Source organism: Urocitellus parryii, chromosome 9, assembly GCF_045843805.1.
Source record: "Urocitellus parryii isolate mUroPar1 chromosome 9, mUroPar1.hap1, whole genome shotgun sequence".
Classification (NCBI taxonomy): domain Eukaryota; kingdom Metazoa; phylum Chordata; class Mammalia; order Rodentia; family Sciuridae; genus Urocitellus; species Urocitellus parryii.
In genome coordinates this window covers 95,288,996-95,310,499 of record NC_135539.1, presented here as the reverse complement: position 1 = coordinate 95,310,499, position 21,504 = coordinate 95,288,996, and the positions used below count along the sequence as shown (strand labels likewise).

Sequence of the window (21,504 nt, the reverse complement as noted above, 5' to 3'; positions counted from 1 at the left end):
CCTTGGGGAACACACTCCAACCTTAGCCAAACCATAGCAGGCAGTTGAAATGGTTATTTAAAATCCAAGTAAAAAGTCTAGAAATGTTGGGCAGCTAACATAATGCTGTGGTGAGAACGAAAGAAAGTGGAGCCAAGAGCATTGGATGGGTAAATGGAGGATAAAATAAAGATGCCCCAGATCATGTCTAGATTTACAACTTGGCCAACAGGGTGGAAGATAATCATATTAGAGAGATAGGAGCAGAAGAGGAAGAGGCTTGTGTGGAAGCAAGTAAGTTTTGTTTACACTCTAAATCTAATAGTTGTGGGACATTCAGGTGAACACCTTCAATGGGCGATGGGGTACAATAGCTCCTCCTTATCTGCAGTTTCACTTTCCATGGTTTTAATTATTCATAGAGTCTAAAACTACAAATGGAAAATTTCAGAAATAAACAATTCACAACTTTAAATCATGAACCATTCTGAGCAATGTGATGAAATCCCACACCATCCTGCTTCATCCCACCTGGGTTTTGAATCATCCCTTTGTCCAATATGCCCACAGTTTGTGTGGTCCCTGCCCACTAATCACTTAGTTGCCACTTAGTTGTATCACCTACAGATAAGGGGATATAACTGTATATTAATCTAGGGTAGAGAGTAATGATCTGAGCTGAAAAGCAAATGGGTATGTATCAAATAGCTCAAGAAGAATAAAACGAGTGAAGAGTGATGAAGATGGAACTCAAGAGATGTCAAAATTATGGTATAGAGGTGAAAGGGTCTCTTGAAGGAAAATGATTAAGAAGTAGCCAAGAGACAGAAGAAAAACAAGCAAAATTATAGAGGTCAAAGGGCAAGTTAAAAATAAAAACAAAAACAGTAGAGGCAACAAACCCTTGAAAATGTCACTCCCTGTCAATTTGGTAATAGTAGTGGCCAGATGGCAGGCAGAGTGTGAATTGACTGAGAGAATATAGCTTTTGAGTTAATAAACTGTCTTTTCAAGAACTTTAAGAACTTTATATAAAGAAGAGATGGGCAAGTAACAGTAGTGAAGCCAGATTTAAAGTTAGGTAGTCAGTGTAGTTAGGTAAATCGGGTCTAATATCGAGTGAAATCTAAAATGGAGGCCATGCTGGGAATGACTCAGGGAAAACAGGACAACTCATGGAGTGTTAATAAAGTTCCGAAAAGGCCCTAGGCCAAAGTCCACCTGAAAGAAATGTTAATGAACATCCCCCAACGGATTCGAAGACAGCCCATCCCAAAGAAATGTTAATGAAGCCCAGGATACAGCCCCCAACAGATTTGGAGATAGCTCATCCCAAAGAAGTGCTAATGAACAAGCAAACTTGACTCGGAAATGACCAGATTACTCCTTTGTCCCAAACCCTTCCCACCTACATTCCATCACCAAACCTATAAAAAGGGGAACACATTGCCCGCTAACTGGATTCCACCTCTTGGGTCCCCTTCTTCCTCCGGGAGAAGTCTTTTCTTCTGTCCTTTAATAAATTTCTAATTTCTACTCTGACCTTGCCTCGGCGTGCTTCTTTGGTGTTATTCTTCAACATCGGGGAGCAAGAACTCGTCACCGGTCAACAGCGGTAACAGTAGCTAGAAGAAAGCAAAGGGAAAGGGAGGGCTTCCTGTACTTTTTTGTGAGAGAAATTTAAGGTGGAGGCCTATTACAAGGGAGAGATGGAAGACAGGGGGTAATAAAGAAAACAAGGTATTTTAACCTGGCGTAACTGAATGCCTTTTTCTCTGAAAAGAAGGCAAGACTTAAGGCTAGCGTGTAGTTGTGAGAGAGGTGGTGGGAAGTGTAGGAATTCTCTGTACTGTAGAATGAGAGGTCATTTGTGAAATGATGACTAATTTTCCAAGGTGATAATTTCAAATGTAGGGAAAGGAGCAGAAAGTGGGAGCATGCAAAAGCAATGCTAATAACACCAAAATCCAGGGCTTTATCAATGATCCATAATGAAATGGTGTATGTGGGGTTTTCATTTGTTTCTGTTTTAGTTGGGATTTTTATTTATTTGTTTTGCTCTGTTAAAAGTCTGTTAGCAACTCGAGTATATCTTTAATTGAGTATGTTATGTCATTTTGACTGATACTACCACATCTATTATACTATACTTTTAATGTCATGGTGACCGTGTGTAAATGTAGTCCAAGTGTGGATGGGATTCATATCATGATTGGACATATATTCTGAGTTACATTTCTTTTCATTCCGGACAGGATTACCTTGAAATCAAAAGAACGATTTTCCCAAGATTTTACTTTCTTAGCAATGCTACACTTCTTGATATTCTAGGTGGCAGTGGAAATCCTGAGTCTGTACAGGTAACAACACTATTCTCTGTTCAGCAATATTATTTCTTGATCAGATCAGGATTTTATGTTACTGACATTTGTTTCTGGTTCACAGCCCCATCTTAAGAAATGTTTTGAAAACATAAAACGAGTGTTGATATGGAAACAAGAAATTGGCCCTCCTGCTGTAAAAATGCTCATATCTGTGGAAGGAGAAGGTCTTGTGCTGCCAAAGTATGATAAATATCCTAAAACTAAACATTTAGGTCCCATAACACCTAGTAATTTCAAAATCTCTTTGAATTCTCTGATATTTCATAGAAGTTTGCCAAGCAAACTATCTTCAAAGATAATATTTTTCCATCAATACACTTTTACCTTTCGATACTTTCTATAGTACATGTTCTTCTCACTTTAGCTTTAATTAAAAGTAAAAAAAAAAAAAAAAAGTAATCTTCAAACTCTTGAGAGCTTTCTAATTTTCACCTGCCTTTTGCTCCATCATTGAATTCTGCCTTAAGTTCTCAACTCTCTTTAGCACTTGCCTTTTTCTGGATGGGAAGGTTTACTGTTTGGGGTCATTGTTGTTTTCACACACCTCTGGTTTCATGGTGGTGAGCTCCCAGGCAATGAGCTAGGCCCTTCCTTGATACTGGTCTAACTTGACAGCCCCAGTGAGGGCTCTCTAACTGCTGGTTTGTGGCCTCCCATATAAAGGTCATTTACAAAATTCTGTGCCAGGCCTTTTTATCCACAAAAGCCCCTAACCGTATCCTACTATTTAAAAAAGATCCAATAAAGTGTCTGGCTAGCTCAATCAGTAGCACGTAAGGCTCTTAAAAAGATTCAGTGAGGCATACAAAGATGTTTTTTAATACAATTTATCAATCTCATACATTCATATTTTACTCAGAATATAACTATTGTGTTTATTCATGGTTTTGATATCAGAATTTCCTAAAGCTAGGTAATATGTTTTCTGCTTAATTTTCTAAGTAAAAATCTAGAAAAGCCAGAAGATATAGAATTATAGCCTCTTAGCCCATGATTATTATAAATGTTCATATAAAATGAAGTCTACAGGCTTAAACATGAATCAAAATAATATTCATAATATTATAATATTTAATGATTTTCTTCTTTTTTTTAAATGATTTTCATAATTTTTTTAAATCATAGGAAAATTCGTATAAGAAGTGCTGTAGAACAGTGGCTGGTAAATGTAGAAAAAGCCATGTTTGATGTGCTAAAAAAGTAAGTACAATTTTTAAATCTTAAAACTTTATAATATATAGGTATATATCTCTCTCTATATATATGTATGTCTATGTCTGTATTAAACTTGGTTAGCTACTAATGTAGGTAGGAAATAACCAGAGAATTTATAAAGTAAGGTCCCTTATAAAATGAGTTTTGATAGAGGATGGTGGCACGTGACTAAATGAAAAATAATAATTTTACAATGTAAATATAAATTTGAGAGTGTAATCGTGATGACATTTGAACAGTTTTATGTGTGTTGAGTTTTGTGTGTATCTGAAAACTGGCCAGGATCTGAACTCCACCTCTGCCTCTTTTCAAAAGATTCAATGTCAGGCAGCCTCCAATTTCAGTCCATATTGCTACTTTGCACTTCTGTTTCATTTTACTTCCTTGGACTCTGTACTTGGTTTAGTCCTTTTAATGTTGTCTTTTTATATTTTAATCTATCACTTCTTACAATGAAAAAGGTACCTCAGAGTGTGAAATTTTAAAACTAATTTGATTAGAACAGTCTTATTATATCTCTTTTTACTTAAAAACACTATTATGTATGCTTCAAGAAAAATTTTCAGTGCCAAGACTCTGCTGCTTCCTAAGTAAGGTGTTATGATTTGAATTTTAAAATGTCCCCTAAAGAGCGCAGGTGTTAGGCAATGTAGCAATGTCCAGAGGTGAAAAGATTGGATTCTGAGAATTGAAACCTCATCAGTGGATTAAACCATCAATGGATTAATAAATTAATGGATTACTAGAAGGTAACTGTAGATAGGTGGGGTAGAAGGAAGTAGGTCACTGGGGGCATGACCTTGGACTATATCTTGTCACTTGGCTTCCTTGCTCTCTCTCTCTCTCTCTCTCTCTCTCTCTCTCTCTCTCTCTCTCTCTCTCTCCTAGCTGCCATGAGCTAAGAAGCTTTCCTCCTCCATTAGATTCTGCCTCATGGAAGCCCCACAGCAAAGGAGTTAGTTAATCATGAATTGAACCTCTAAAATCATGAGCCCACTATGAACTTTTCTTCCTCTAAGTTGTTCTTGTCAGGTGTTTTGGTCACAATAATGACAGACTAAGATACAAAGTGATTTAAGAGCCAAACCCTCCAGCAAGGATCATAAAAGTTGGAGTGCTATATGTATGATACAAACCCTTCACTCCTCAGGAAGAAGGTGGAAGTTCAAGATTCCTTCCTGATTATAAGATTCTAGGCTCAGAGTTGGGTTTGTGTTCATGTGTCTCCTCTTTTCCTACCCGTTATAATGTGTATATTTTCTCAGTAGTCTGGTGTGTAGGATTCTTTCAACTAGTTTCTATCAAAACAAATGCTGTTGGCATATATTAAGTTGGATCTTAAATAAAACTGTCTGGATTTTTTTTTATAACTTATATCCTCTCCCTTATAATTAATTTTAAAGTTAGTGCAGGACTTTACTGTTAAATTCATCTGAGGGTTTCAGACCAATATTCAATTTTGTAGAAATTATTTTAAATACAAAACATTTAAATACATATTTTCCATTGATAGTATTTGCAATCCAAAGCTAGTATATCTTCTTCTGATTTAATATATTTTTACCATTCCCAGAAATTCAATAACCTCATTAGAAAAGTATAGCTAATGTTAAAGAGGAAGTTAAGGAATATTCATTAAGCATGGATTAAAGCTCTGTTAATTCTATTTGGTACCATACAAATGCCTAAATTAGAACAAAACAATCAGAGATCTTAAAGAAAAATTCTCCTGTGGCCATGCCACACTCAATTATTTAATGGCCATGATCAATGATTAAATGTAGGTAATATAAATACATTTTTAATAGATTTGTGAATCAAGGAGTTGAAGACTGGACCCACCAAAATTTTTCCCTGTGGGTGGTATCTCATCCAGGACAAGTGGTACTCATTGTGGTAAGTTAATATTACTTTGATATATGTATATAATATAATATAATATAGATCATGCTACATTGCCAAATAAGTAATATTTGGAAACTAAATCACTAAGAAGGTTACTGAGCTGGGCACAGTGGCATTCACCTATAATCACAGTAATGTGGGAAATGAAGTCAGAAGGATTGCAAGTTTGATGACAGCATAGGCAACATATGAGATTCTATTAAAAAAATGGGAGGGATATAACTCAGTGGTAGAATGTTCCTGGGTTCAATCCCCAGTATTGCAAAAAGGGAAAAAAAAGTATACTGATATTTGTTTCTTACTTTGAAATGCATTAAATATGAGATGGACAGATGCATAAATAAATGATAAAGTAAATGTAACAAAGTTATACAGAATATAGAATATAGGTGGTGGGTATATAAGTATCACTGTTTAATTCTTCAATTTTTCTATTGTTTAAAAATTTTCCAAGTATAACATTGAAACTAAATCATGAATTATTTTTTGCATTATATTACTTTTTGATTGCTATCATTAAGAAGTTACTAAAATTTGGTGACTAAGATTAAGGCGACAGCAGGGCTATGTTCCTTGTGAGAGATTCTTGAGGAAAATTTATTTCTTTTCCTTTTCTGGCTTCTAGAGGTCTCTAGCATTCCTTGGCTTATGGTTTCTTTCTCTGTCTTTAAAACCAGCAGTGTTACATCTTTCTGGCCATTCTTTCATAGTCATATTGCCCTCTGCTCACAGATGGAAAAAAAAATGTCGTTATTTTGGACCCACTTGGATAATCCAGAATAATCCCTCCATTTTAAGATTTTTAATTAAATTGTATCTTCAAAGTTCCTTTTGCCATGTAAAGTAATATGTTCACAGGTTCTGGGGATTAGGCATGGATATCTTTTAGGAATCCACTATTTTGCCTACTCTGTATATTTGCTAATGTTAGTTATTGTTTTTCTGGAACTCAAAAAAGAAATAGAAGGAAAATTAGGAAAGTGTGATATCGACAAAGCTAAAATTGGCAGTTTTCTTCAGAGGTAGAGGTAGTGGTTGAAACTTGGAGAGGGGTAAAAATTTTCCCAGCAGAATGGCTACAATAAGAGCGATAAAGAAAGACACAAGGGACATCAACATTTAAGGAGTAGGCAAACGACAGGGAGTCTATGAAAAAAAAGTGGCCTAATGGGGAAAAAAAAAAAGTAAAATTTAGAGTTGTCAAGGAAGCTGAGACAGAAGAAAGACACATTTTTGCTTGATTCTCTAATTTTCTCTAGAAAAAATGTGTCTAGTCATAATTTTTAAAGGCTCTGGAGATGTCTGAAAACTCTATTAAATTTGTCAATTATCAGGGTCAATATGAACCTTGGAGAGAGTGTTTCTTCTGAAGCCATATTGCCCCAAGTTACCATTATCAAGTATTTTTGAAACATACTTGACTATTTAGCTTGAAAACAAATCATATCTTAGAATGAAACAGACATTATTACTTTATGTATATATGTGACTGCATGACCAATATGATTCTACAACATATATACTCAGAAAAATGAGAAATTATTTTTTTAAATTTTATTTATTTTTATGTTGTGCTGAGGATTAAACCCAGTGCCTCACATGTGCTAGGCAAGTGCTCTGCCACTGAGCTACAACTCCAGCCCCGGGTTAGCAAGGATGGTGGAATGTGATGGACATAATTATCCAAAGTATATGTATGAAGACACGAATTGGTGTCAACATGTTTTATATACAACCAGAGATATGAAAAATTGTGTTGCATATGTGTAATAAGAATTGTAATGCATTCTGCTGTCATTTATTTTTTTAAAAAATCAATTAAAAAATGAGAAATTATATCCCATCTATGTATGATATATCGAAGTACATAAATGCCTTCTATTGTCATGTATAACTAATTAAAACAAATTTTTAAATTAAAATAAATAAATAAATCATATCTTTTTATTTTGCCTTGACCCACCATAATTTTCTTTGTTATGATAATCTGGCATTGTACACACAAATTATGATTATCAAATCTTCCTGTTCCTTTTGCTATCCGTTTGACTGAATGTTAACTCTTATATCTCAAACTGAATGACTTGTTTAAACTGTTCATGACAAAGGTGGCAAAATTACAATGAATTGATCTGCACATTTCCGCAGTTTAACAGAAATTCAAATCATTAGATCTGCTCTACTGAAAAGATTTTTCTCAGATCCCTATGCTTCAAACATGCTTAACAATAAGAAGCCATCTGTATTCTATTTCCAGATGTCCTTTATGGTAGATTTCAGCTTCAATCGTTGCATGTACTTTTGCCAAAAATTTTCCCACATCTGCCTTAGCAGCTGCTAATTTCCCATCCCATGAATGCAATTCACAACTCCCTTTCCTCTTGTCTTTTGCATGTGTTACATGACTAGGAGTTGTCTTGCAATGAATGTAAAAAGACATTGTAAGAGAGTGGGTATAATGAGATGTCTATATGAATTGACCACTGAGAAAATTTCAATATGGATTTATCCAAGAGAGAGTTATAAGTCATTCCTCTATAAATAAACAGATAAATACAGATCTAAAATCTGGTTCACAATCTCCCTCACCATGGATGTTCTCACCTGAGGCTGTGCATTCTGAATAACTGTTTCAAGGACAACAGTACAGTGGCATTTGACCAGACTCTGCTGTGACATGACCTTGACTATAGTTCCCACAGTCTGTCCTAAATTCTTACTCCTGCCCACTTCCCAAGCCTCAGTCTCTAGGTTTCTGTTGATCTGATGATTATGAATCCATTACATCCTCTTAGAAAGTCACTTAGTTTCTGTTGCATGCAACCCAGAATGCTGACTGATGTACCACATTTCCTATCCTGTATCTTCCTATCTGGCTTTGGAAAAATCTCACAATGATATGTGGCCTCTATGCTAACTTTTCTCTTATTTATAACTTTATCACTTGATAGCTTTGTTTATGTGTTTCTTGGGCACTTCAAATCCAGTATATCCACAAATGAATTCATTATGTGCCCCTCATCCACATGTTCTTTCTCCAGAAGGTACTTAGTGAGTGACTGGAATCACAGTTTACCCAGTTGTACAGGCCACAACCCTATTAAGCTCTCCTGATATCTTGCCCTCCTTTATTTCCAGAGTCAATCTTCCCTTAATCTAGTTGCATTCTTAAACAGCTCTTATGTGTATGGGAAGAGTAAATGCGAAAAGATTCATCAAATAACAAAAATTATACATATTCCTGACAACTACAATTATAGGCAATGTATTCTACAAATATTATTTTTTAGTTTAATGGAGAAAACAACACTAATTTTATCTTGGAGATTTCTACCATTGTTAATGTCCTCAGGTTAATTACAATGGGTCAAGAATATAAAATTTAGAAAGTATAAGTAAATAAGGTCCCCATAAGTATCAATAAAAATGTAATCTTTCTCTTTCAAATACATATAAATGTTTAAGCTTTTGCTTTTGTACACAAATGCATTCATGCATACACATACCACATACACTTCATGAAAACTTATCCTTCATGTTTTAACATAAAATGTATGTTTTGATTAATGTATGTATGTTTTTTTTTCAGAGTCATATCATGTTCTATAATGATTGTATCAAAAGTTTTATGAGTTCTCACTCAAAAGAAAAGCTGGAACAAGTCCATTCTAATGTGATGTGTCATCTAGAAGAGGCTGCAGAGCTAGTAGTGTTAAATACTAACACCTCTCGAACAAAAACTGCACTAGGAGCATTTCTTACTCTTTATGTCCACTGCAGAGATATTGTGATGGATCTACTACTTAAAAATGTCTTCAATGCAGAAGATTTTGAGTGGACGAGGTAAGTAGATATAAACTATAACTATACACATAATGTCTCACATATATATCTTTAGGTAAATCCATTCTCTAAATTTTGTCAAACTCAAGTTTTAATTTTCAGGGATTTGCTACCCTATTCCTTTCTTATCTCTCTTTTCTACTGTCCCTTCCCCTGGTTTTTACTTCTTTCTGCCTTATCTTTCTGTCTTCATTATCCTCTTTTGCAGTTGCATTTTCTCTTTTGCCTCTGAGCCAAGGAGCAGTTTTTTAATAGGTAGTGCCTCCTCTTTTCCCTGTGCTGTCAATTCTGGAACAGACTAGATTGGATAAACAAATTGGACAACATTTCCAGCTACCTCCCCAACTCAGAACCTCCTTTTCTCCCACCTAGAGTCAAAATATGAAATATGAAAGTATAGAAAAAGAGAGCCACTACCTTTGAGCATAAGATTCTTATACTAAATGTGAAGTCTCAAACTTTTAAATGAGGTTACTTTCTAGAAGTTTTCTGGTTTTGCTTATGGTTGTATGTTCGCTCAAGTTAAGACTTTTGAAGGTGGTTGTAGTGTGACCATTTAAAAATTTTCTTTTATTTGAAATTTCATTTTAAAAATGTACTTGCTTTTGAAAGATTTCTTTATAATCTACCCTGTTTTATCAGAAAGGATTTATGAAAGAGCTTATAAGGATATAAAAATGACTGCATGATAGCATAGTGCAATGAAAGAAGAAAAACAAAGGTCAAAAACAGCACCAGTGAAGACATTTAGTCATTCTGTATTGTGCCTGCCTCCACTTTATAATTCAAAAACCAGAACATCACTCAGCTATTAAAAATGTTTTGAGATGATTTTTCCCATGACATTGTTTTGATGTTTTTAAAAATATCAAAACTAAAATTTATTCCAAAAATATTCTTTCATATGTGTTTATTTTGAGAAATAATGAGTCAGTACTGATGAAAACATAAAATAGAGTAAAAAATGCATACTGTAAAGTTATAAGTGGATCACAGATTGAGTTCAAAGCCTGGAGAGGAGAAAATTGATCATTAACTACACAACTCATGTGTTCATAGGATAAATACAAATCAATTTCTCCAAAGTTCAATTATTTATCCTTAAATGATATTATTAAAATTAATATAATAATTAATAATGTTAATATTAATTAATATTTAATGTTATACTTAAATAATAATAGAGGACTCTCAAGTACTCTAATGAGGATCCAGATTCAATGAACAATGCTTTCAATTGCATTCTTATTGGAAACTATAGTAAACTGCATAGAGATGGTTCTTACATAAATCCTCCATTTAGGCTGACATCACACCAAAACAGCAAGACTCACCAAGGTCATTTGCCTCAGAGGGAAGAGTGCTCTTAAGTTTATAGTCTTCTGTTGTGATTGGCAAAAGATGTGACTTACACAGTCAAAGGGGAGAAATAAAGAATGTCCACGCTGCTTCTGCCTTTTTCAATGCTTTATTCACTCAAATCACTCAATACAATTTCACTCTATTGGTTCTTTTTTTTTTTTTTTTTTGAGATTGGAAACACTTTAGGCTCTTAATCAAGAAAACAACAATCCTTAATGCTAGGCACTGCAATAGACATAATCAATTCACAGCAAACAATTCTAGATTAATTAGTTCTAAGCACTGCAAACACTCTTAATCATAACAGGCTAATAACAGACATTCAATCTGTGTGCTAAATTCAAGTGTCAGATCAAAAGTCTCAGGCCTTAGGCTTTAAGTCCAGCAGATGCACACTCACTCAGACCATGGTGACCAGGTCCAGAACCAAGGCAGGCTTCTCCTGGGGTGGAGCTGATGGCCAGTTGAGGAGAGGGACGTAGGGAGAAGTGGCTGTGGAGTTTGAGAGAGTTGAGGACCAAGCAGAGGATCAGGCAAAAGGAGGTCAGTCCAGGTCCTCATCAGGCTCTCCAGCTTGTGAGCCTCAGTATTGGCTGGCTGAATGTCTGTTCATTTGCTCTATTATTATACTAAATTTTGGGACTTTTGACACCCCTTTCAATCCTTATAAGCTACCACTGGATTTCTCAGTGACATCATTTACCCTGGGGTTAAAAAACTGGTCTGACGCTCCCCACCCTGATCTTTTTGCCTTTCCTCTTATTGGAAGACAGCCTGCCAGAGGCTTCACTCTGAGTTTATCAGGGTTGGGGGAAGTGACTTGTTTGTGCCTGAGGGCCGTACTGGAGGGCTCTGTTAGGTGTGCCTGGCGAGACTGCAGGTTTCAAACTGGAGTTTTTTTTTGTTTTTTTTTTTTTTTGCTTATCAAGCAATTTTTTTTTTTTATTGGTCGTTCATAACATTACATAGTTCTTAATACATCATATTACACGGTTTGATTCACGTGGATTATGAACTCCCCCTTTTACCCCGTATACAAATTGCTTTAGAATGGAGTTGCTTAGGCTCAGGCCAAAGGCCATCTTCACATCTTCCAAGTCCTAATATTTCATATCTAATAGTCATTGTCAAATTTTATGTCACTTTTCATTTATTTGGATTTCTATTTTTTAATGAATACTCCATTTTTAATCATGTTTCTGAATGTGAAAAAAATAAAAATAATTTTACCCAAATGTATGAGTATTATTAACAATATTGCTTTTAGACATTTGCAGTATAAATGGAATGAAAAGCAAAAGTTGTGTTACGTGTGTCAAGGAGATGCCAGTTTTACTTATGGCTATGAATACTTGGGCTGTACCCCAAGGTTGGTTATTACACCACTCACAGACCGATGCTGGCTAACCCTCACAGCAGCACTACACTTGAATCTTGGAGGCTGTACTGCTGGTCCAGCTAGTGTAGGAAAAACTGAGACTGTCAAAGATCTGGCAAAAGTAAGTAGTTTCTATATCCAGAATAAAAACATCTATTTTTGATTGTTGCCTTAACTTTAATGGCATCTAAAATTTACATCATTCCTACTGCTCACATGTTCACTGCGTTCAACAATCACATCTGTTAGTTCATACAATTCATGAATTTTTGAATGCCTATTGTGTGTGAGAACTTGGGATCTCAATAAGCTAACATATGCTTTGTATTAACTTGGAGAATTACTATAGGAACTGACTGATACATAAACGATTAATATTTCTGTGTGTGTGTGTGTGTGTGTCTGTGTGTGGGGGTAGTAAATGATGAAGGAAAAGGGTATAGTTTGTGACACTAGCATTTTATTTGTATATTTATGTAAAAACATGACAATGATACATGAATTAATCAACTATATGTAACAGTATGTATACGTTTGTACTATTTTGAGTTTTTTGAATTGCTAAATTTGGTATCTAATTCATCTTTTCATATTGCAAATATCTTCTCAAAAATTTAATAAAGACATTTGGTTACTCTATCATTTTTAATATTAGTTTTTTTTGTCATATTTTAAGAAATATATTAAAATAATATTTTTGTTTTCCAGGCCTTAGGTAAATATTGTGTAGTCTGCAGTTGTTCTGAAGATTTGGATTATAAGGTAAAGCTTAAACATATATACTCAGGAAAAAAATATTTTACACATAAAACAATTTGTTAAGAAATGAACAAACAAGAAAAATATTTATCTTATAGATATATAGATATTAATATAACTATAAATATCATTAATTCTTTTAAACTATTAGAATACAAATCTAGATGTAATAGAATCAAAATATTATACACTTTGCTTTAAGTTCAATTGAATTCCTTAAAACAGTGGTTTTTAAATTTTTTTGACAGTGGGATTCTATTTGTTTGAATATTTTTTGGTTATACAGGGACACAATATCTTTTTTTAAAATATTTATTTTTTAGTTGGACACAATATCTTCATTTATTTATTTTTATGTGGTGCTGAGGATCAAACCCGGGGCCTTCCATGTGCTAGGCGAGCCCTCTACCACTGAGCCACAATCCCAGCCCAGGACACAATATCTTTATTTTGTTTATTCATTTGTATGTGGTACTGAGGATTAAACCCAGTGTGCAAGGCAAGCGCTCTGCCACTGAGCCATAACTCCCTTACAATGGGATTCTTTTTAAACAAAATTTTATATGGAACATGAAGACATAAAACAATTAAGAAAGCTAATTTGTTAAGGCCCTACCTATACATTTATTTATTCAAAAGTTAATTATTAAGATCAATAAGGTAATTATGATTAATACAAAAAATTAGAACCTATATATGATAATTGCAAGTTTATGTTTGTCTTACTTTGTTTTGGTTGCAAATTATCTAGGACATTTCTAATAAGATCCTGAAGTATTTGTTATTAAATTTTAATATACTTCTGTGTCTGTTGCAAATTTAACTCAGTTTCCAAACACTGCTAATAGAGGGAAGATGGGGTTATTTTTATTTTCAGTGCTGGGGATTGAACCCAGGTCCTTGAGCATGCTAGACAAACACTCTACCATGGAGCTATATTCCCAGCTCTGCAGCTTGTTTTTCATGCTAATTATTGTCCCCCACTCTCCAAAAAAAAACAGTGATGAAAAAAATATCAAAATTTTGAATAAAGGCAAGATTGGATTTCCTGCTACCCATGAGAGGAACCAATTTTTGTCTCCTTCCTGGTCTGAGGTTCTCTCTTGCCTTTTCTTAATCCCTTTTTCTTCCCTTTATACAGACCTGGCAAATCTTAGGCATCTTGCATCCTGTATTCAGCCCATGAATTTGTTCAGTTTTGCTTGAAAGTGTTTTTGTTTGCTTTGCTGTTTTGTTTCAGGACTTTTAGCCTCTCACAGGACACTGTAGCATAGCATCTGGCCAACCCTGTCCTGCACCCTGACAACAGGCAAAGCCCAGTAGCATCTGCTGTGAACTTTCATGAGGCTGGCTCCAATCTAACGCAGAATCTACCTCTTGTTTCATACTAGACCTGGTTTATTCATCTGTGTTATCTACCAGCAGCACACATAAAACAATTCACTAACTCTTTTTTTTTAAAGAGAGAGAGAGAGAGAGATTATTTTTTAATATTTATTTTTTAGTGGACACAACATCTTTATTTTACTTTTATGTGGTGCTGAGGATGGAACCCAGCGACCCGTGCATGCCAGGCCAGTGCGTTACCGCTTGAGCCACATCCCCAGCCCCAATTCACTAACTCTTAAGGAGTCTGTGCCTGCTCTAGAAAAGGAGACACCTACTGTCAGGCAGTTTTGACCATATACTGAATGTTGTCCTAAAGATTCTTTATGCAAGGGTGCAGCTCCTTGAGCCAAATGGGAGGAGTCTGAAGTCATCATCTGTGTCCTGTCTGCCAGGTCCCTGTGAGCCTCAGAATTTGCTACTTGAGGCTTAGCTTTTTACAAACAGGTAAAGTAGTTGCTTATCTGAAATCTAAGCAACCACAAAAATGCCTGTGGGGAGGAAATATGAAAGGTATTTGATTGGTTTAAGCAAGATGGGAAGAACGTATGCAACTTAATACCCCAGTAAAATTCTTCATCATAATAATTTCTGTAATCAATCTTTTTCTTTTTCTTTTTCTTTTTAAAGATAGTAGAAAAATTCTTTTTTGGACTAGTTCAGTCAGGTGTTTGGTGTTGTTTTGATGAATTCAATAGAATTGATATGGAAATTGTCTCCGTCATTGCCTCACAGATACAAACAATTAAGGCTGCAAAAGATAGCTATTCTGTCAGGTATGTGTTATTGGATGGAAAATAAGATATATATTTTGAATGGAAATTGATATACTTGTATTGTTTCTTTAACAGTACGTGGTTTTTGGAGGGTTTTTTTGTTTGTTTATTTGTTTTTTGTCCAATAAGTGTTTGGGTATTTGGTTAGTTGATTAGTTGCTTTAAAACACATATAAAAAGGAATGGCATGTACCTGGCATGTTTCCTTTGTTCAGCAAATAATGTGAAAATATATATAACTCTAATTTGCAAGCCAACTTAGAGGTATCCAAACTCTTGCTCTGAAACAGTCTCTAGAGCTACCAGGACTCTGATGGAAATATATCCAAGTTACTTTGTTTTTCAATCTTAAGTTCTCTTATTGCTTTTTTATCTTGGGATATGTCATTTAAAGAAACCAAACAAAAGTTATAAATATTTATTTCTTTAATTCTACATCCTTTTTAGAAAGGCATACTGGTCACATACCTGAAGCCTCCCACCCATCTTGTCTCATTACTCTGAATTAAGGTGCTTTTATTGAAAACCTCTGCAATAACAATTTGGATATATATATCAATTACTAATGATTAGTAATATAAGCAAAATTTTTCTCTTTAGATATTTATTAGGAAATCACCATTTACTTTACAGACAAAAATGGATTTGTGGGCTTAAAATTTCTATTTCATTTCTAACTCATGCTAATGGATACTAACTTGTGGTTTTATTCTCATGGATTTTCTTCAAACTGTTAAAGCTGGTGTTATCAGGCCTCACAAGTTTATGGGGGGGGATGGGGCGGGTGTCATAGCATCCCACATCTCATCTTCTCTCTATCTCAGCCTCTGCCAAGTTTCCCCCATTTTTGTCCAAAGTTTCCCCAGGTTTGTCCCAATTATTCTTTTTTGCAGGTTTTGACAACTCTCTTTAGTATCAACTGTCAAAAAATAAAATAAAATTTTTATTAAAAAAACCACTACAGGATTTCTCTCCATTGTCTCTACCACTGGTTCCAAATTGACATAAATACCAAGGGTTTTATTTCACAATGGCTCGAAAGTTTTAAAATGGGGAGAGGGGACACTTGGGAGGTGGGCTGTGTTCCATGCTGAAGTAGGGACTCTATGCTGAGTCCCACTCTGTTATCCAGGCACAGCTCTTCATTCTTTATGGGTCTCATTGGGTTCCTTTCCCTGTGTAAGTCAATTCATTCAGATGAGTAACTTCCAGCCTTAGATCCCACAAAGCTTCTCAGACTTCTTCAGACATGATCAAATATGTCTGAATCCCCAGCAAAGGGTCACAGTTTGGCTCAAATGAGCCTCTTACTTCTCCTCTTTCTTTTACTATTGTTCATTTCAGTATGTTCTATTTGGATTTAAATGTAACATATCCATAAGAAAGTTCCCAAATTCATTTGTAGTTTTAACATATTTCATCCTAGAGAAAACAGTTTTAGTTATGAATGCTATAATGTCTTATAGATTTGTACTGGGTGGAAAAGAAATTCGTATCAATATGTCTTGTGCAGTCTTTATCACCCTGAATCCTGTGTAAGTATCAGTGAATGTGGTGGGAGTGAACATAGACCAAAATCTTTTTCTTAAATCTTACCCACAGATGGAGTTGTCTGGCATTGTATATATATCATAACTCTCTACTGCCCTCTGACCTCTCCCTGGTGGTTATAGGGAGTCAGGTTGGGCAGGTTCATTAAATATCTGAATACTACCTTAGTTCAGGAAATCAGAGGGAGCTGATATGAATTGTGGAATGGGGCACAGAAAGAAAAGATAACAAGCCAGGCTGCTCTGTGAGATGGAAAGTACAATAAAAACCATCTTAGCAGTGATGCATGCCTGTAATCCCAGCAGCTGGGGGAGGGTAGGGCACTGAGGCAGGAGGATTGAAAAGTTCAAAACCCAGCCTCAACAATTTAACGAGGCTCTAAGCAACTCAGTGAGACCCTGTCTCTAAATAAAATACAAAAAAGGGCTGGGGATGTGGCTCAGTGGTTGAGTGCCCCTGGGTTCAATCCCAAGTACAAAAAAAAAAGAAAAAAAAATCTTATAAACTAATATTGAGATAGAGGACACATAGAAAGCCAATTGAATGGGGGGTATATATTTTATGTGGCCCCTTATTTGAACTGTTGAAAAATGGTGGGCTTATTGTTGTTTTCTTTTCCTTTTAAGCTCTGGAGGTCGAGTAGAACTCCCAGATAATATAAAATCTCTGTTTCGCCCAGTGGCTATGATAGTGCCCCACTATCAAATGATTATTGAAATAATACTGTTTTCATTTGGTTTCAAATCTGCAAAATCAATCTCTGGAAAGCTAGCTAGCCTTTATGAATTAGCTAGCAAACAGCTCTCACAACAGGTAAGTAACTTATTTTCTTTAAAGGTTATTATATACAAATAACTTTAAATAAGACTTTACTGGTATTGGCTGAGGAATGACCTGGGGACCATACCACATAAGTAGAGCTCAAATTTCTATCAACATATCAAATCAAATACAAAATGCAAAATCAGTCAAGATTCCAAGCCTGCTCTCCAATATCTGGAAAGAATGATGGAACAACTATTATCTCAAATTTAGACTGCTGTCTCTATACAAGAAAATTAATATCTAGAGCAGTGTTCTCAAAATTTATTATGCATCAAAATAATTGGAGGACTTGTTAAAACACAATTTCTAGGCCTAAACCCCAAGTTTCTAATTTTATATGTCTGCTATGAAACAAAGGGATTTTCAAGAACATCTCAAGTGTTATTGACATTGCTGTTGTGAGAACCACATTTTGAGAATTATTGTTCTAGGATATGAGTATTTGTTTCTAATTCAAGATGGCTTAGGCAGATAATCACATTTCTCTTTTAAATATTCTTCCAATTCCTCTTTCCAGTTCAGAGAAAACTTAATTCAGATGTGAATAGGTTTTCACACTTGTTATTCTTTCTTTTAAGAAAGAGACTTTTGCTGGGCATGGTGGCACATGCCTGTAGACCCAGGTACTCAAGAGGCTAAAATAGGGGCATTGCTTGAACCCAGAAACTCAAGACCAGCCTGGGCAAAATGTAAGACCCCAGAGGATAGGATAGGAAAGGAAAGAAAGAAGGGAGGGAGGAGGAAGGGTTAGCTAGAGAGAGAGAGAGAGAGAGAGAGAGAGGTAGGAGGGAGAAAGAAGGGAGGAGAAGGAGGAGGGATGGATGGAGAGAGGGAGGAATAGAAAAGAAATGGACTTTTAGAAGCACCAGTTTGCAAGAGAAATGAGAACATTGGAAGTAGAATTAAGGTTTCTTGGAATCATATTGCTGCTTCCCTTTACAGCATAGATAATCAGTAATTTATGTAATTGTTTTCAAATTGTTCTATTTTTTTCCTTGAAAACCTCTAATAACTCAAATATTTTACTGTTTGATAGGATCATTATGATTTTGGCCTGAGGTCTCTGAAGAGAGTTTTAATAATGGCTAAAAAGAAGAAAGAAGAGTTTAAATGGTCAGTTGAAATTTGAATTTAATGTTAAGTCAAAGGGAGTTATATACCTATGGGGAAATATTTTGTAGAATTTTAAGTAATGATAAGTTAAAACAGGGAACAGCCAGAAAGTCACAGTAAAACGTGGTAGAGGTTATTTAAGAATATGAAAGAAGAGGAAGTAAAATATGCAAAAATTGCTGAGTATCTTTCACCAATAGAATACATTCTTTTTAAAAATGTACTTAACATTTACATAATAAAATATATAGGGAAATGAAAGACCCCATTTAGAAGAGCAATAACTTAATGAGAAAAAGAAAACTTATGTGAACATATAATCAGCCCTCTGTATCCATGACTTCTGTGTCCAGGAATTCAATCAACAGCAGATTTTAAAATATCTGAAAAGGAAAATTACATCTGTACAGAAAATACATAGTTTTTTTTCATGTCATTATCCTCTAAATATTATAGTATAACAACTACTTAATATAACATTTACATTGTATTAAGTGTTACAAGTAATTAGACATGATTTAAAGTATATGGAAGGATGTATAAAGGTTATATGCAAATACTATGCCATTTTCTATAAGGCACTTGAGGATTCATGGAATTTGGTATCTTCAGGGGTTCTGGAACAGATACCAATGGACCATTGCACCAATATGAGAAATGTATAAAACCTGTATGAGGAAAACTTTATAATGTGACTGAAGGGCAGAAGTAAAAACATAAATGACTGAATAATACAACACATTTCTAGTATTATAACATCTGAAAAAAACTTAACATCATAAATATTTAAATACTCTAAATGTTAATTTATGAATGAAAATGCTACCTGATTAAAATAAGAAAAGGGTCTTTAAATTTGTTTTTGGGCAAGTGGATCTTAAGCTTCACATGGAAAAATAAACAGAACTAGCTAGAAAAAATATTGAAAAGCAATAGCAGTAAAGGAGAAATATCCCCCTAACAATTAAAATATGTCATAAGGCTGCAATAATTAAAATATTGTGGTACTGCCTCAGTGTAGAAAGACCAGAAATAGAATTGTATTCTTTGAGCATTTAATACATCATAAGCCTGGAGGCAAGAATAGATTCTTTAATGAATATTATTGGGGAAATTACCCAGCCATCTAGATTAAGATGAAGTTGGAACCATGGTTCACATTATTTACCAGGATAAACTCTACAAGGATCAAAGAATTTAAATGCAAAAAAATTAAAACATAAAAATAATTGAAGGGCTGGGGTTGTAGCTCAAGTAGTGGAGAGCTTGCCTTGCATGGGTGAGGCACTGGGTTTGAACCTCAGCACCTATAAAAATAAAGGTGTCTATCTACAAATAAAAATATTTTAAAATATATATTCAAAGAAACACAATGTCCTTTGTTTCCTTAGAGTACAAAAAGCATTTAAAATTCAGTCTCAAAATCCAGAAGCCACCAAAGAAAGGATTTTTAAGTGGCTAAAAAGTACAGTTTATGAATTTAAAAGACAAATGACAAACTAGGGTAAAAGATAATTGCACATAGCAGTGATTGCATTAAAATCTGGATAGTCTAGGATAAGCTCCTCTTAAGATTCTTAATCACATCTTTTTCCATATAATACAATACTTATTCTTTTGTCATGTTAGATATTCAAGATTTCTAGGGGTTAAAAAGTGAATATATCGTTGAGGGTTATTCATGTTTCTATCCACTACAAGCAGTTTTCTCCCTCTTTCCCATAAAAGAGTTTTCCAATTCTCCTCTCTCATTCATAAAACAAACTGTTCAACAGTTAGAGTCCTAGGAAAGACTTGCTTGTTAACATCTGGAAAATTAGTATCTTTTCAAGTATACACTTTTAGCATTTACAAGACTTACCACAGTACTGAGCCACAAAGGAAGTGTCAACTAATTCCAAAGAACTGAGTAAAATAAGTAAATGAGTAAAATAAGATTACATTAGTCATCCTTTACTTGAATCTTTAATTAGATGTTAATATTCATTTAAGGGCTGGGGATGTGGCTCAAGTGGTAGCACGCTCGCCTGGCCTGGCATGCGTGCAGCCTGGGTTCGATCCTCAGCACCACATACAAATAAAGATGTTGTGTCCGCCAAAAACTAAAAAATAAATATTAAAATTCTCTCTCTCTCTCTAAAAAAAAAAAAAAATTCATTTAAACCAGAGGGGCAAGGTGGCATATTAGCATGAGACAGCATTTCTCTTAGCTACCCAGAACTCAAACAGCAGGAATATTACATCTCCCCAAGGCTCAGAGTGAAAAGTCCTGAGACTGGAGGGGCAGTCTGCCCTAGCCAAACCGGAGACTGTTTGACTCATTAATCAGATATTTAAAAAAAGAAAAAAGAAAAAAAAATCTCCACCAGAGTTTATCAATCCTCCATTTAAAGCTGATTCAGGAGCCATCTTGGGACTTCCTTGTGGTAGAACCTACAGAAACAGATATGTGAGTTTGCAGCTAGGTCTGTGTGAGCCTCTCTGAGCCTAGCAAACCTGTGGAAAGTCAGAAACTGGGAGCATTTCACCCAGGGAAACCAGTTTAGAGGGGCTGGAGAGAGCTGGGCTCTCCCCAACTTCTCAAGTCCTGAGGTTCATGGGGACTGATGGGTCCATTTACATGGGTGGGAAGCTGGAAGAGGACATTTTGCTTTCGGTTCAGCCAGCCAGCTGGTCCAGCACTCACCAGGTCCCAGCACCAGCCTGGTCCCTGAATCCCTCCCCAGTTCAGCTAGTCCCTGAGACCCACCAGGTTCAGTATCAGTCTGGCACCCAACAGGGCCCTTGGCGCCCCACTCCATAGTTTCCCAAACCCACCCTGGCCCCTGACTTGGCCCACTGCTTTCAGCTTTGCAGCCAGCCGACAGGTCCTAGTGCCTGGCCTCGATCCACCTGGCATAAAACAGGTGGGCCCCTTATGTGACTGGGCCTCAACTTGCCCCCAAAGAAGGAAAATCTCCCAAGAAGGTAAATTAGGAAGTCTAAAACTCAAACCTTCAACACAGCAACACAATAAAAGGAAGGAGAC

At 35.4% G+C, this 21,504-nt stretch overlaps 1 protein-coding gene across 1 annotated transcript in view; it reads left to right on the top strand.

Moving 5' to 3' along the window:
• The window catches only part of Dnah14 (dynein axonemal heavy chain 14), a 356,406-nt gene that overhangs the window by 127,366 nt on the left and 207,536 nt on the right, over positions 1-21,504 (top strand). The window contains exons 23-33 of the mRNA XM_077802938.1: positions 2,235-2,339; positions 2,425-2,543; positions 3,489-3,563; positions 5,387-5,474; positions 9,073-9,326; positions 11,956-12,187; positions 12,775-12,828; positions 14,842-14,987; positions 16,454-16,522; positions 17,165-17,351; positions 18,400-18,476. Coding sequence (XP_077659064.1) covers positions 2,235-2,339; positions 2,425-2,543; positions 3,489-3,563; positions 5,387-5,474; positions 9,073-9,326; positions 11,956-12,187; positions 12,775-12,828; positions 14,842-14,987; positions 16,454-16,522; positions 17,165-17,351; positions 18,400-18,476 — 1,406 coding nt within the window. The remainder of the gene's footprint in view (positions 1-2,234; positions 2,340-2,424; positions 2,544-3,488; positions 3,564-5,386; positions 5,475-9,072; positions 9,327-11,955; positions 12,188-12,774; positions 12,829-14,841; positions 14,988-16,453; positions 16,523-17,164; positions 17,352-18,399; positions 18,477-21,504) is intronic.